At 44.4% G+C, this 14,786-nt stretch overlaps 1 protein-coding gene across 1 annotated transcript in view; it reads left to right on the top strand.

Moving 5' to 3' along the window:
* Positions 1-14,786, top strand: part of wnt9a (wingless-type MMTV integration site family, member 9A) — a 57,204-nt gene that overhangs the window by 18,100 nt on the left and 24,318 nt on the right. The window contains exon 2 of the mRNA XM_070876569.1: positions 10,392-10,651. Within this exon, the coding sequence (XP_070732670.1) occupies positions 10,392-10,651 (260 nt within the window). The remainder of the gene's footprint in view (positions 1-10,391; positions 10,652-14,786) is intronic.

The raw sequence follows: 14,786 nt of genomic DNA on the forward strand, positions 1-14,786 counted from the left end.
ATGCAATTCACATGCCCTTTGATACCTCTGCCAAGTGACCAAGCTTCATCCTGTGGCCTAGTTAGTGTTGGCAGGGCATTCCAATGTGGGGGCGTGGAGATTACAGCTGAGCCCAATCCTGTCCACAAACATACTCCTCTCCAGCAGGCTTACTAGTCAGTGATTAGAAGTGAAAACCCTGACTTATTTTCCTTGTTGTAGTTCAAGTGAAGCTGGCACTAACTGCACCCAATTGTCAACCCAGGCAAGACCTTCGTATGGCTCAACATTACCCCGGCAGTGCATTTACCCGTGAGCCTATCAGGAGTACTCTGTTGCCTCCATATAAATCTCCTTCTGGAGAGGCAAGGGACTAAGTGCTCAGATGAGAAAGCGGGTAGGTGGTCTTTGAGTTCAAAGGGATAGGTTTGTTGGGTCTAAAGGCCTGTTACCTGTAGTGGGAGCATTTGTCACCTGCCATTGGCTTCCTCACCATGGCACAGTTTGTGTGGGTCGATCAATTGGCACAAAGCCTTGCTGTTCTGGGTAGTAAGGACATTTTCAACTTTGTGATAAACTAACAAGATGTCCACAATTGAGTCAGAAGGATGTGAGTTCAAACACCATTCCAGTGACCTGAGCAAATAATCCAGGCTGACACTATAGTACTGAGGGAGTGTTGCACTGTCAGAAATGCCATCGTTTGGATGAAATATTAAACCTGCTCTCTCTGGTGGACATAAGCATCCATGATACTATTTGAAAAAGAGCAGAGAACTTCTCCCTGGTGCTTTGGCCAATATTTATCCCTCAACCAATGTCACTAAAACAGATTCTCAGATCATCATCTCACTGCTGTTTGCGGGAGCTTACTGTGTGCAAATTGGCTGCTGTGTTTCCTACATTACATCAGTGACTATACTTCAACATTACTTAATTGGTTATAAAGTGCTTTGGGATGTCCAATGCTCATGAAAAGTGCTATGTAAATCCAAGTCTTTCTTTCCAGCCTCTCCACCCCGCCCCCCTCACCCACTCCCTACCTCCCTCCAGATTAAAATTCCAGCCCATGCCCAGAGGAATAGAGCAACAAGTGTCAGTATATGATTGTGTTTGTATAGAACACTTGTCCGGCAACCCCCCCTGCCCCCACACCCCCCTCCCGCTGTGATGTCTGCGCTCCTCTAATTCTGCCCTCTTGAGCATCCCTGATTATAATCACTCCACCATTGGTCATGCCTTCTGTTGCCTAGGCCCTAAGCTCTGGAATTCCCTGTCTAAACCTCTCCACCTCTCTACCCCTCTTTCCTCCTTCAAGGTGCTCCTTAAAACATGCCTCTTTGACCAACCATTTGGTCACCTGCGCTAATTTCTCTTTATGCAGCTCGGTGTCAAATGTTTTATCTCCTAATACTACTCTGAAGTGCCTTGGGACACTTCACTACATTAAAGGCGCTATATAAATACAAGTTGTGGTTGTTGTACACTCCCACTTTGTTTGGTGAGATGTGTACAAGGCCTTTTCGAGGTGTGTTTGCTCACAGCCATGGAGAGATCTCTTCTCCAGGGTCAGCCTAAAGCTGCAGCAATATTTCTTGTTTTATGTGGGAATAAGGTCGATGGACAGTCTAGTGTAGTGGTTATGTTACTGGACTAGTAATACAGGTACAACGTCTGAAATCTGGAATCCTCAGGACCGAATCCGAGACAGATTTTGGGTTTTGCCGGATTTCGGACCTTGCCGTGTCCCAAATCTGAGCCGGATTTTGGGTTTTGCTGGATTTTGGACCTCGCCGCCCGTTGATCCTCCCCTCCTCGCCGCTCGCCAAAATGTCCGGTTTTCGGACAATTCCGGTTTTCAGAGTTCCGGATATGGGACATTGCACCTGTACAGAGAACATAACTTCAATTCCAACCAAATTAAGAATTTGAATTCAGTGTGTTAAAAAAAATAAATAAATAAGCTAGTACATATCAGTAAAAGTGACCATGAAGTTGTTGGATAAAAAGAAAAACAACTGGTTCACTAATGTCCTTTCAGGCCTACCTGTAACTGCAGACTCCCAGCAATGTGGTTCAAGAAGAAGGCCCACCACCATCTCTCAGGACAAGTAGGGCTGGGCAATAAACACAGGCTTTTAGAATGAATTACAGGAAGTTTAGGATCCAAAATAATTATCCTGGAGGAATCAGCCTGAGAAAATTTGGGAAGCTGCCTTTATCTGGAAATAAAGATATTTTAGAATGTATTTTGTTTTTATTCTTCCCATTACTAGCGATTGCTGTGTTTAGACCTGCAGTGTGTCTCAGTGTCACATCCTGTACATGTACAAGGCACCTGTGATATATTTCAAAGGTGTTAATTGGTCAGATGGAGGAGCCCATTTTTTTGGTTTCTGTGTAGTTTACAGCATTGCTTTTTAAACTATGATGCAGTACTTAGGCTGATCACAAGAGGGTGCTGTACTGCTCATGCCTTTCAAAGTAAACTTTACGCTTGGCCAGGATGGTGCCAGTTACTTGTCATATTCCCTGACCGTGTACAAACTGCTCCAGTTTTTGCAATCATTGTTGTGTAAAGTGTGGTTCTGTAAGGCACAATTATTGTAATTGGGAATGCAGTCCAGGTGACTGCAGGATGTTTTATTCCTCCCAGTCAGGAAGGAGTGGAACTTCGACTGTTTCTCTCACACTCTGTCCCAACGTCTACCTGTCTCCCTCCCTCAATGTGTTTCTTTTTTTATCTGTGTCTCTGTTACACACAGTATGGTTTGTCTCACTCTTTCTCCCTCAGGCTGGCTCTCTGTTTGCTATTCTTTCTATTTTCAATGTCTTTCTCTGTCTCAACATATTTCTTGCTGTCTCTGTGTCTGTCTGTAGGTTTCCCTGTCATTCCTTTTATGTCTCAGTGGTTGGGAATCTCTTTGGATCTGCTCCCATTCCGTTCCTATATCGTCACTGGCAGTGTGGCGGAACCCTGGCTTAACCTCTCACTACCAGCAAAGTTACAGCGGCAACAATGGCTGCCCGCGGGAATTACCGGCCAATGTTTCTGTGTGTGTGTGTCTTTCTCGCTCTGTCTTTGAGTCTGTGAAGGCTAGGGCTATGGGGGTATGGTCGCCAATTTGAGCACAAGCAGTCAGTTGAGGGTTGCTTGTTACCAGTTGAGCATCTGCACTGTTTTCCAGTGGTAGCGTGGGGGAAGGGTCCAGCAGGGAGAAGTATAATTATTTCTAACAGGATCCCCCCTCCAGCTCCTTCTTAAGAAAAGGGGCAGGGTGACTGGATTATTGCTCAGGCGCTCCACTTGTATTATTACAAGCTGGCCACCTCCAATTGAAGTGCTTTTAGGGTCTGAAGAAGCCTGGAGCAAGATTTGTATCCAGGCTCTCAGTACCCTTTGTGCATCAGGCGCCCAGCATCATATGATCAACCCTTCGGTCTGTCTCTTTATCCTTGTGTCTCAATGTGTTTCTATTCTCTCTTTCTCTGTCTGTCCCTCTGTTGCTCTACCTCAGTGTATGTCTTGCTGTTAGTCTTTGTCTATCTTTGCTGTTTCTGTGTACACCTCGCGCTGACTCCATCCCAAGTTCATCTCCCCACCTTCTCACCATATCCCTCAACCCACCAACCCATCTTCACAGCATATCCCACAGTTCCTTCATTCTTCAGACCCACAACTAATTGTCTCTTGAACCCATTTGTACTGTCTCTGCTTCAGTGGCCTTCCATGTAACATATTCCACAACTCAATTTTCCTTTTGCTCGCCCTGACACTTCCTCATTTTTAACTCGTATCCCTTGGGATTTGAAACTTCACCACAGTGAACAGTTTACTTGGATCAATGTTGTCAGTTTCTTTAATAAGAAACAACATCAATTAGGATATCTCAAAGTCAAGCAAAGCCAATTTCCTCAACATCTCTCATGACTGATACCTGGAATCATCTTGGTTGCTCCCTTCAAGGTCAATAGTGTTCCTGCCCATGGTCAGGTGACCATGACTATAGGAATGCTCCAACTGAAGTCTGCCTAACACCTTCTACAACAATATGGCCTCTTTTTAAATTTCTTGGCCCTGGTTGGATGGGTTATGGGCCTTGACTGGGTCAAGTGCCTGAATGTGCCATTATTGGGTGTATGATGCCATGGAGTACTCTAGATCATGCCATGCGTGGAATAATTTCTCCATCGAGAGAGCACCAATAGTTAAGTGAAACCAGGGACTGGAAAAATGCTTCAGCAAAGCAGCTGTAGCTATAATGCTTCCTTATAAAAATAAAATGAGATGGGCCGGTGCCAACCTGCAATGAGGAAAGCTGTCAAAATGGTCTATTGCCTTCAACTAAGCCAATAATGTCATAAGGTAATGATGTCATCAAGGCTCATGCTGAAGGGAAATGGGCTAGGTGAGAGTATCTCTGGGACTCCTCTCTCTCTGATGGAAGGCAGTGTAGGTTAAAATGCTGCCCTTTCACCTTATTGATCCGTGTCCAAATCCAGCCCAGACTGATGACATGGAAAATCAACGTGGGTTGAAACAGTGTTCATTCCTCTCCTTGACCTGGGTTCCTCTTTCTTTTCTCTCTCTCCCTCTTGCTCTGTATTTATTTCTGCATGTCTCTCCATCTGCCTGTGTTTTTTGGAACTTTACCTTCCTTGTTCTATGTCTCTTGCTATGTTTCTTTTATCTTTCTCTTCTCATTCTCTCATTTTTCTCTTTCTTTCTATCTGTGTCTTCCTTGAACTATCTACCTCCATTGCTGTGGGTGTCTCGTGCTGTGTTTCTTTCCCTTTTGTCTCTCTCTCTCTCTCTCTCTCTCTCTCTCTCTCTCTCTCTCTAATTACAGCCTTTCTTTCAGAGTTAGATTGCTATAAGAACAGCCTGTGCAGTAAATAGAGATACATACATATAGGCTTGGCACACAGGGCTCCCGAGGTTGTTGGGGCAGAGTAGACAAAACTAAACTGATTTGATGTGTTTATGATATATAATTTTCCCCAGAGCTCATCATTTAATGTTTTAAGGAGTTTCCATGAAACAATAAATAAAACTCAAAGGTCTCACAGCATTAAATTAAAGACATGTTTTATTAAAAATGAGAGAATACCACAATTTGGAAATGCAGTTTTTAAACCAGAGATATTCAATTATTCATTTTTGTAGGAGGGTCAAGTGTCCCAAAATTGTGCTGTTTCTATCAACGGAGTATGTTGATTGTACATTGCCATTGTTACGGCTGCCATGCATAGGAGAGATTTTGGGTACACTTGTGCTGATGCTTTTGTGTTGATGCAAAGTAGTTTTGGGTGTAAACTGACCCACAAGTGGCAGCATTAATACGGGTGCTGATTCTCATTTGGCTTCCAGGTGTACTGGCATGTGATTGGTTGAGCCTTCGCCCGTGAGGCCGTTTCGCGGCGATTCAAGTTTGCACCCACTGCCGTATAACTTCGGGCCCAGTGCGAAGCAACACGCGATCTGTCCCAGCTCCTGTCTGAGTTCCTGAAGTTAACCGCCCATGGGTGCAATTCTGTGTGTCACCTGGAAAAGAAAAGAGAGAGTGGGTAGAATTTCCGTGGTGGTGGTGGGTGGTGGGGGGGGGAGAGAGAGGACAGGAGAGTCTCATGATCGTCCATCGTAACTACAATGGAAACCAGGGAGATGAGGTGGAAACGGCCATTCTCACTTTTATTTTTCCCGCTGGGGTTTCTGCCAATCTTTTTCTGACATTACAAGGGATAATCGGAAGAATTCTCACGGAAATTCCAGGTGGATATGTTGATATTGCTCCTTATCACAGGAGAAGCATCTCAATGGGAAGAATGGCCTTTGAAGGGCACTGACTGTCGTTACATAGACAAATCTGGCAGCCATGTTGTGCACAGCAAGATTCCTCAAACAGTAATGAGGGATGACCAGTTAGTTCATCTGTTTTTGGTGGTGTTGGTTGATGGAGGAATGTTGGCCAGGACACCAGGGAGAACGCCCTTGCTCTTCTTCATGGGATCTTTAACATTCACCTGAACAGGCCATTTAATGACTCATTCAAAGGATGAGTCTGATGCTGCAGCGCTCCCTCAGTGCTACACTGAAGTCAGCCTGGATTATGCAATTGAGTCTCAAAGGACAAGCTTCTGGTTCCAAGATCAGAGTGCTACCTATGGTGATTCGCAGTGGGCAGTATGACTTAGGTTTGGCAACTGTGCATCATACTCCACACCTGTCTGAGATTAAAAGCTGCCATGTGACTGCAGTGAATGGGTAATTGAGTACAAAGGCCTGTTGTGGTAATCACTCAAAGCAAAGGGAAAAAGACAATCTACGAAAGGGTGATAACACATCGGCAGTGCATTTTGCACCCTGCCCGATTTTCTTTTCCATGACTTCGAAGAGTTGCCCATGTGCTATCACCAGTTCTGTACTAGCGCCCATGGTGAGTTTCACCCCTGTATGAGGAGGAAGGTTTATTCTGACTTTAATGTGCCAAGTATAACAGCTCTATTAAAACCTAATTGCTTCACTGAAGATTTTTTCAGTTCATGGGTAGCAGTGCCTGATCTTCCCATTAATGCCCATTCTTGTAGCCACTAAGCAGCTGCCCTCTTCAACTCCCTCCTAAATCTTTCTGTTTTGCACCTCCCTCCCACCTTTGGAAAATCTATATTAAAAACCCTTCTCTTATAGGGACATAGGAACAGGAGTAGGTCAATCAGCCTCTCGAGCCTTTTCCTCTATTCAATTGGATCATGGCTGATCTCCATGTACCCACCTTGGCTCCATATCCCTTAATACTCTTGCCTAACAAAAATATCAAACTCAGTTTTGAAATTTTCGATTGACTTAGCCTCAACAACTTTTGGGGGAAGAGATTTCCATTACCTTTTGTAGAGCTTGGTCTGGCTCTAACCCTTTAAATGATTTCTTGGTCTTCCTTTCTCCCCCTGCTCGATGTCCACTTTTAGTCCTCTGCTCTGTGAAGTGCATCGAGACATCTTTTGCCAAGTGAGGCCATGTCATAGGAACCCAAGCTGTTGTTGTGGATTCCACTTGGCAACTGCTCACAGCAGCATGTTTCAAATCAGGGCTCGTCATGTTCGGAATCAGAAGCACAGATCAGCGCCCTGTCACTCTTTGATGCAGCAAACCTCAGTTATCCTCAAGCAAGATATTTGTTTGGATATTTGATTTAAAAAGTTCGTAATTTAAACCTTTGTTTTAACCACAGTCTTTTCCAAAAGCAACAAGGGAGGCAACAGGAAGTGTAACATTAAGTCTGTCTAGGACTAGAGGAACTGGGTGATGAGGTTGGTTAGATAATCATCTTCTCCTTTTGGAACTTGGGTTCCAATCCGACCCACATTAATTGAACAAAAGTCTCCTCTTTCTGCTGCCTGTAAGCATGTGAGTTGAACTGGACATAGGGCCAATGCACTAATACCTGTAACAGGCAATCTTAGTCGGGCAGTTATAGAACGGCTGGGAAATGGATCGAAAAATGTTACATTTATTGGGTATGCTTTCCTGAGTATGGGGCATGCTGTTGGAGTAGAACTGACATGGGTGTTATTTGCATCTAATCATGCAATACCAGACCTGAGAGAGCTTGGTGCCAACATTTGGGGGCCGAAATTCAGCCGCCCGATAAGGCATCTTACCGCCGGAAAGCTGCGGCCATGCGGCGCAGTCGAATGGCTGCCGATTTTCTGTCGAATGGCCGCCGCTTGCAGATTTCTCCCCGGTGCTTTTTCAGGCAGTCCCCACTTCAGCCCCGTTGCTGCCGACCCCCCCCCTAAGTGCGTCATCAAAGCGTGCACCGCCGATCCTCCATTACTCTTGTCAGCCTGTTTCCATTGCTTTCAGTGGGAGCTTCAGTACAATTTTTCTAATCTCACGATGGCATTGGTTCCATTACTGAGGCACAGAATGCGTGGTGGTAATTCATCCATGGGACATTATTCATGAGTGTGCTTGACAATCAATGTCAGATGGCTATTCAACTATGAAGGTAGCCACAGCCAAGACCGATCATGCCCACACCTGGTGTCCACACACATACGTTTCTACCAGTGGTGGTTAGATAGTGATCAACAGCAGAAATTCTGGTCAGTGCTTCACCCCCCCCCCCTCCCCCACACACCTTGCTGGCACCATATCCATAGACACAGAGGACAATGGTAGTGAATGCTCCAGCTGAGAACAGCAAATGAAGCACAGACTGGGGATACAGTCTGGGTCTTTCCTGGTCTGTTTGTTTCAGATGGAGACATGGCTCTGAACCCTTGGGGCAGGTAATGATTTAAGATTTACCACCTTCTATTTTCTTTTCAAATCATCCAACCCAAGACTTGTATTTCTGTTGTAATAAGCTTAACCATGCGCCATTCATTTCTATGGGGACTCTCCCAGTCGCCTGACCTAACTTAACTGGAAGTGTAATGGAAACCTTAGAGAAATGGTATTTATGCCGCTTCTGAGATTTCTGCAGATCATCCACTGAAATTCCCTGCGGAAGATCAACCCCTCAGTGTCGACAGAAAGGTTAGCAACATCAATTGTTTGAATTTTAGGGTCTGCTCCAACTTTAGTCCACTCCAACTCTGCAGCCGACAAGGTAGTATTGTATGAATGTTTTAGTCAACATGATGACCCCACTCCTATGTAAAATGGTTAGCCTACACTGCCCACTCTCTTTCCAACCAGACACAACATTGGCACTTAACTGGATTACAGTGATCTGTTTATGTGTTAGAAACATAGAAAATAGGTACAGGAGTAGGCCATTCGGCCCTTCGAGCAGTCACCACCATTTAATAAGATCATGGCTGATCATCACCTCAGTACCCCTTTCCTGCTTTCCCTCCATACCCCTTGGTCCCTTTAGCTGTAAGGGCCATATCTAACTCCCTCTTGAATATATCCAATGAATTGGCATCAACAACTCTGCGGTAGAGAATGCCACAGATTAACAACTCTGAGTAAAGAAGTTTCTCCTCATCTCAGTCCTAAATGGCTTACCCCTTATCCTTAGACTGTGTCCCCTGGTTCTGGACTTCCCCAACATCGGGAACATTCTTTCTGTATCTAACCTGTCCAATCCCTTCAGAATTTTATGTTTCTATGAGATCCCCTCTCATCCTCCAGTGAATACAGGCCCAGTCGATCCAGTCTCTCCTCATATGTCAGTCCTGTTGAGTTATGGCCCACAATAATCAAAAAAGGAGGACTGGCATTTATATAGTGACTTATTAAACTTTCACAAACATCTCGAAAGCACTTCACAGACAGTCAGTACTTTTTAAAGTTCAGTCATTGTTAACATGTAGACAAAATTGGCATCCATTTTGGTACAGCAATGTCCCACTAACAATCATCAGGAATCGGTTTTCAGGATAACTAACTGCAAATTATTTCTCGATGTGCTGGCCACAGAACTTTTCACCTTACAATTCTGTTCAGATCGGCTTCATTTTTCACTTATAGAAAGAGGTATTACTGCCAGCTTCTTGGTACCAAGCTCACAGGAGTTAGCTGGAGCTGACTGGTTCTGCAGCTGAATATTTTGGCTAACGTTAGGGAACTGTGGAGAGTTGATAGATAACAAAGCAATAAGAGCTTTCAATTTCCATGGTACCTTATTGGATATCCCAGAGCATTTCACAACCAATGAAATGCATTTGACGTGCAGTCACTGTTATTAAGTAGGCAAAAGCAGCAACCATTTTACACAAGGCAAGATCCTCAAAACAGCAATGAGATGAATGACCATTTCTGTCTGGTGGCATCAGTTGCAATGTCGGCTAGGGCAACTCCGTTATTTTTCAGATAGTGTTGTGGCATCTGTAATGGCAACATAAATCAACAGGCACCCACCTGAACAGATGGATAGGACCTCGATTTAATGTTTTACCCAAAAGATGTCATTTCCAACAATGTCCATGGTACCTTCCTGCACCAGAGCATCAGCATAAATTGTTGCCATCAGTTCTAGAGTGCAGCTCGAACCAACAAATTGACTGAGGCAAGAGCACTACCTACTGAGCCAAACTATCACTACCAAATGTGGGCAAATGGAGTTGAGCTACAGATCAACCATGATCTAATTGATGTCGGACCAGGCTCGAGGGGCTGAATGGCCTACTCCTGCTCCTTATGTTTCTACCTGCCCTGGGAATGTTTGAAACAATGTAGAGGGAGCTCTGTATTCTGACCTGGGAGTGTTTGATGGGACAATGTAGAGGGAGCTCTGTATCTAACCTATGCTTTTCCTAACCTGCAGTACTCTTTAAGTTGCATGTGGTGGGGGCAGGAGTGCAATATGCACAAATCATTTTCTCCTAGGCAAACCTTTCTTTCCTCCAAAGCTTCAATACTCATGATTTTTTTTTCTTCTCTTTCCTCTCCTTCACAGTTTAACTGGTAATGAACCACTCACCATTTTGCCTCTGACCCAAGAAACAGAACAGAGTCACGGGAAGGCCCACTTCAAGGTCTGCGATCGTCTGAAGCTGGAGCGGAAACAGCGGCGGATGTGTCGGCGGGACCCCGGAGTGGCGGAGACCCTAATGGAAGCGATCAGTATGAGTGCCCTCGAGTGTCAGTACCAGTTCAGATTTGAGAGGTGGAACTGCACCCTGGAAGGGCGGTACAGGACGAGCCTTTTGAGAAGAGGTCAGTTGTGGCTCTTCCTGCATTGTGGAGTTTTCTATGTGCTGTGCCTCTTCTGCTGTGTAATTGCTGTGCATTGGGATTGTGTTTGAGGGGGAGGGTGGGAGAAGGGATGGTGTGAAAGGTCACCTCAATGTTAGCTCAAGCCACAACCTACTCGCCAATGGACAGTTGGCTTTCTGGTTGAACAGCACAGAATAAAAATGGCAAAATGTTGGGAAATATATAGTGGGTTAGTCTGAAAGAGAAAGACAGGTTCACATTTTGGGTAAGATGTTTCAAATGGCATGGCAGATGCAATTTAATGAGGATACGTGCAAGATAATATATTTTCAGCAATTTCTGCTTTTATTTAACATTTTCTTCTCTCTGATCTCTTTTTGTCTTTTACACTCTCATTTCAGTTTTCCCCCTTTGTCTTTACACAGGCCAGCTGGCTGGAATTTCAGGGTATTTCCTCCTACCTTCTCTTGCTAAAGATAAAAAAAAACAAGCTTGCACTATGGGGGTCAGACTACCCTGCACTTACTTGGATGCCCTTTATTAAATTGACAGGCTGTGTAGTTCTAATGTATATTAATGGAGATTAGGTGTCAGTCTTGGCTCAGTGGTAGCATTCTCACCTCTGAGTCACCATCAAAAAAGGAAAAATAATGTTTTGGATAGAGAGTCTTCGGCAGAAAGTCAGGGTTCTGGTGAACATAGGAACATCGAAATTGTTAGCCCCAAAAGACTATGGTCCACCTAGTTCCCCTTCTACCATCCTGGTAGTTGCAACAGTCATGGAGTTGTTGACCAATCATGGCAATCGATCTCTATATTAATTAGTCTGCAACAGATCCAGACATGAGATGAGGGAAACTCCAATGTTGGAAAGCTTTGGGAATCCTGGGTCCAAAGTCATCTGCTCCTCCCAAGCTCACTACACTTACCACACGTCATGCCTGAAATGACTCATATACTGTATTCCAAAATGTTATTTTCTGAAAGAAACCTACCTAATTTTCATTTAGAATGAAACAATACTAACTGCTTTCACCGTCTTCCTAGGGAGCCTGCTGCATAGATTAATCACTTGCTCACATTTTTTCCACACATTAGAAGGGTCTCTATACAAAAAGTTAATCTTTCTTTGTCACTTAGCCGGCCCTTCAGTCCATGTGGCTGACGCAACCCATCACTCACTTCAACAAGGTTTCCGTCCGGGGCAACAGCTGAATGACACAGCTTGCTGCTGGAAACAAAATCTCCCTCTCAGGAGATTGATGGCCCTGGTCAGAGTTGTGGGTGAGCTGGAGAGCTGATCTCTGTTCATGGTTCTAAATGGAGTGACCTCAATCCAGTGTACAGTAGACATGAGTCCGTGGCACCAAGCTGCATTCGGATTCAGCTCAAAATTGGGCAGTCTTACTCCGAAAAACTCCAGGGTAGATGATGTAGGAAATTAAATATCACACTGGTGGAGTAATGGATATTTTTCTTGGAGTTGTTGTTGAGTCACATTTCTGGAACTGGGGAAGGTTTTTGTGGCATTTCAAGTAAGTTGTGCTGTATATGAGCTGGTAAGGGGCAGGGAGCTGCCTGTTTAATGCTCTGTTATCATAGAAACTTAGAAAATAGGTGCAGGAATAGGCCATTCGACCCTTTGAGCCTGCACCACCATTCAATATGATCATGGCTGATCATTTTTGCAACTTTAGTACCCCATTCCTGCTTTCTCTCCATACCCCTTCATCAGCTCTATCAGTTGACAGAAGGAGGAAAAGTTGTCGTTGGCCAGAGATGCACACCTCAAAATTTAGAAGAGCAGTGGAACCGAGTGGGAAAGACACATACTAAGAAAGAAACAGATATACGGAGAGGAAAAATCATCTTGAAGAGAAAAGGGCAGACGTGGTGCGAAAGAAAAGGACAAAGGGAGAGGGAACTGACGGGCAGAAAGGGAGAGAGGCAAAAGACATAGAGAACAGATCTTCTGGACAGAAGAAAGGGGCAGACAGAGATAGAGGGAGATAAAATAATGTGTGTGCCTCACTGGAACTAGAGTTTGGAAGTGCATCTATATAGAGAGAGAGCAGGGGACAAACAGACAGAGCGAAGAGAACATTGGGGTGATACTGTAGACCCACTACAATGCCACCGGGATTTCTGCTCCTTGGTTATTCAGTGTGCAGTGCCCAATTGAGCTGACCTCACAAGATAATGTGAGATCAGCTCATTCAAATATTCATAGGGATTTGAGGCCAGAGCATCAGCCAATTGTCATGTATCTTACATTAGTATATATAACTGTATCCTAACATGCTATATATGACTAATAAGATATGACCTGTAACCACCAGCATACCTTACCACCAGGGGTGCACTTGCAAGAGACAGGTATGTAAGGAGAGGTCTCAGGCAAGTGCAGCATTCCAGAGCTGTGAAATAAAGGTGTGGGTCCAGAGTGACCTTGACTTCACTACATGCCTCGTGTGAATCTGTACTGAGGGGACAGGACTTTACACCAATGATGGCCTGATGGCAGCCTGTAAGCTATCACCTTTACTTTTGTTAACAACATTTCAATGCCATAGAGCACAAAGACCCAATGCAAAAATTGGCCATATGAAACCGCAGGGCAACACAGCCAGTAACAAAGGGTGACCCTGTTAACATGGAGCGGGTCACCCAGGAGTCAAATAAGGTGAGCCTCCACTGAACTGGGGTTCATTGCCTGCAGCACTGCTCAGGGTGTCTAGTCACATTGCAGAAGGCCTTGAATTTGCATGAAATGTGGGGTCTTGATGAGCACAGTTGGTATGCAGGGTACTAGCAAGCTGCTTGCTGTCTGCACTTCCCTGCACACATCGCACGGAGAGTGCAGCAAGCCTCAGGTCTCCACCTCTGATTATCCCTGTGCCCAAAGCACAGATATTCTCTATGCACACAACTGCAAGATCAGCCCTGAGGAGAGAGAAGCAGAGAAACAGAGTGAGCTAGAAAGGAAGTACTGACAGGTTAAAGTGAGAATGAACAAGGACACCCCCAAAGGAGAGAGAGAAAAAGGCGGAGAGGGGAATGAGAGCGGCAGATAGAAAGTCTGGGGAAGGATAAAATGGACTAACATGGACTGACAAGGAGAGTGGTTATGGTAATGGCCTTGTAATCCAGAGAACATAGTTCAAATCTCGCCATGGCAGTTTGTGAATATGAATTTAGTTTTAAAAATTCTAGAAATAAAAAAAACTGGTATCAATAAAAGTGACAATATAGCTGTTGAATGTTGTAAAAACACAAATGGTTCACTAATTTCCTTTTAGGGAAGAAAACTTGCTGTTCTTACACGCTATGGTCTATATGTGACTCCAGTTCCACACCAACTTTTAACTGCCCTCAAGAGCCTAACAAACCATTCCATTGTACCAAACCCCTAACTCTGGTGCTTCAAGAAGGCACCCCACGACCACCTTCTCAGTACAACTAATGAAGGCCAATAAATGCTGGTCTTGCCAATGAACCCCCAGATCCCAGGAATAAATAAAAATAAACAGAATAGAGCAGACCGAGGGGGGTGAAATTCTTCATGTTGACAATTGTAGTGTAAAGCTCATCGTGACCGGAAGTTCCTGTTTAATACTCAAGGTAACTTTCAGCAAGATCCGTTTCACTCAGGGAAAATGAGGCATACATACAGGGCGATACAGACACGAGGAGAGATGCAGAGATATCGACAGAGAAAGTAGACAGAGGAAAAAGTCCGACGAGGACTTTCAGATGTGAATTGATGTGTAGATTAGTGCATCAGGCAGCCTTGATACTTGAACCCATAATCAGGAGGCTGAGGAGCAGACCTCAGCTATTTTGTCTACTGAGTCAATATTCAACTTGACTTTTCATATTTTTTTAATGAGAAATTAAAATAGCATTTAGTCCAAGAGGACAAGTACATTTGACTGTAATTATTTTTTCCATTTTCAATTGCCTTGCCAGTGAAAAGGTTGAGTTTATTGCTGCACATCTGGCGTGCAGCATGCTGATTTATGAGCCCTGCTATGACTTCTGCAAGCTGTACACTTCAGATAAACCCCTCATATGCAATATCACCTAATTAAAAATTAAATTGCACACTGTTTGCTTTCTCTTTTATGAAACATGT

The sequence above is a fragment of the Pristiophorus japonicus genome, chromosome 1, assembly GCF_044704955.1.
Source record: "Pristiophorus japonicus isolate sPriJap1 chromosome 1, sPriJap1.hap1, whole genome shotgun sequence".
Classification (NCBI taxonomy): domain Eukaryota; kingdom Metazoa; phylum Chordata; class Chondrichthyes; family Pristiophoridae; genus Pristiophorus; species Pristiophorus japonicus.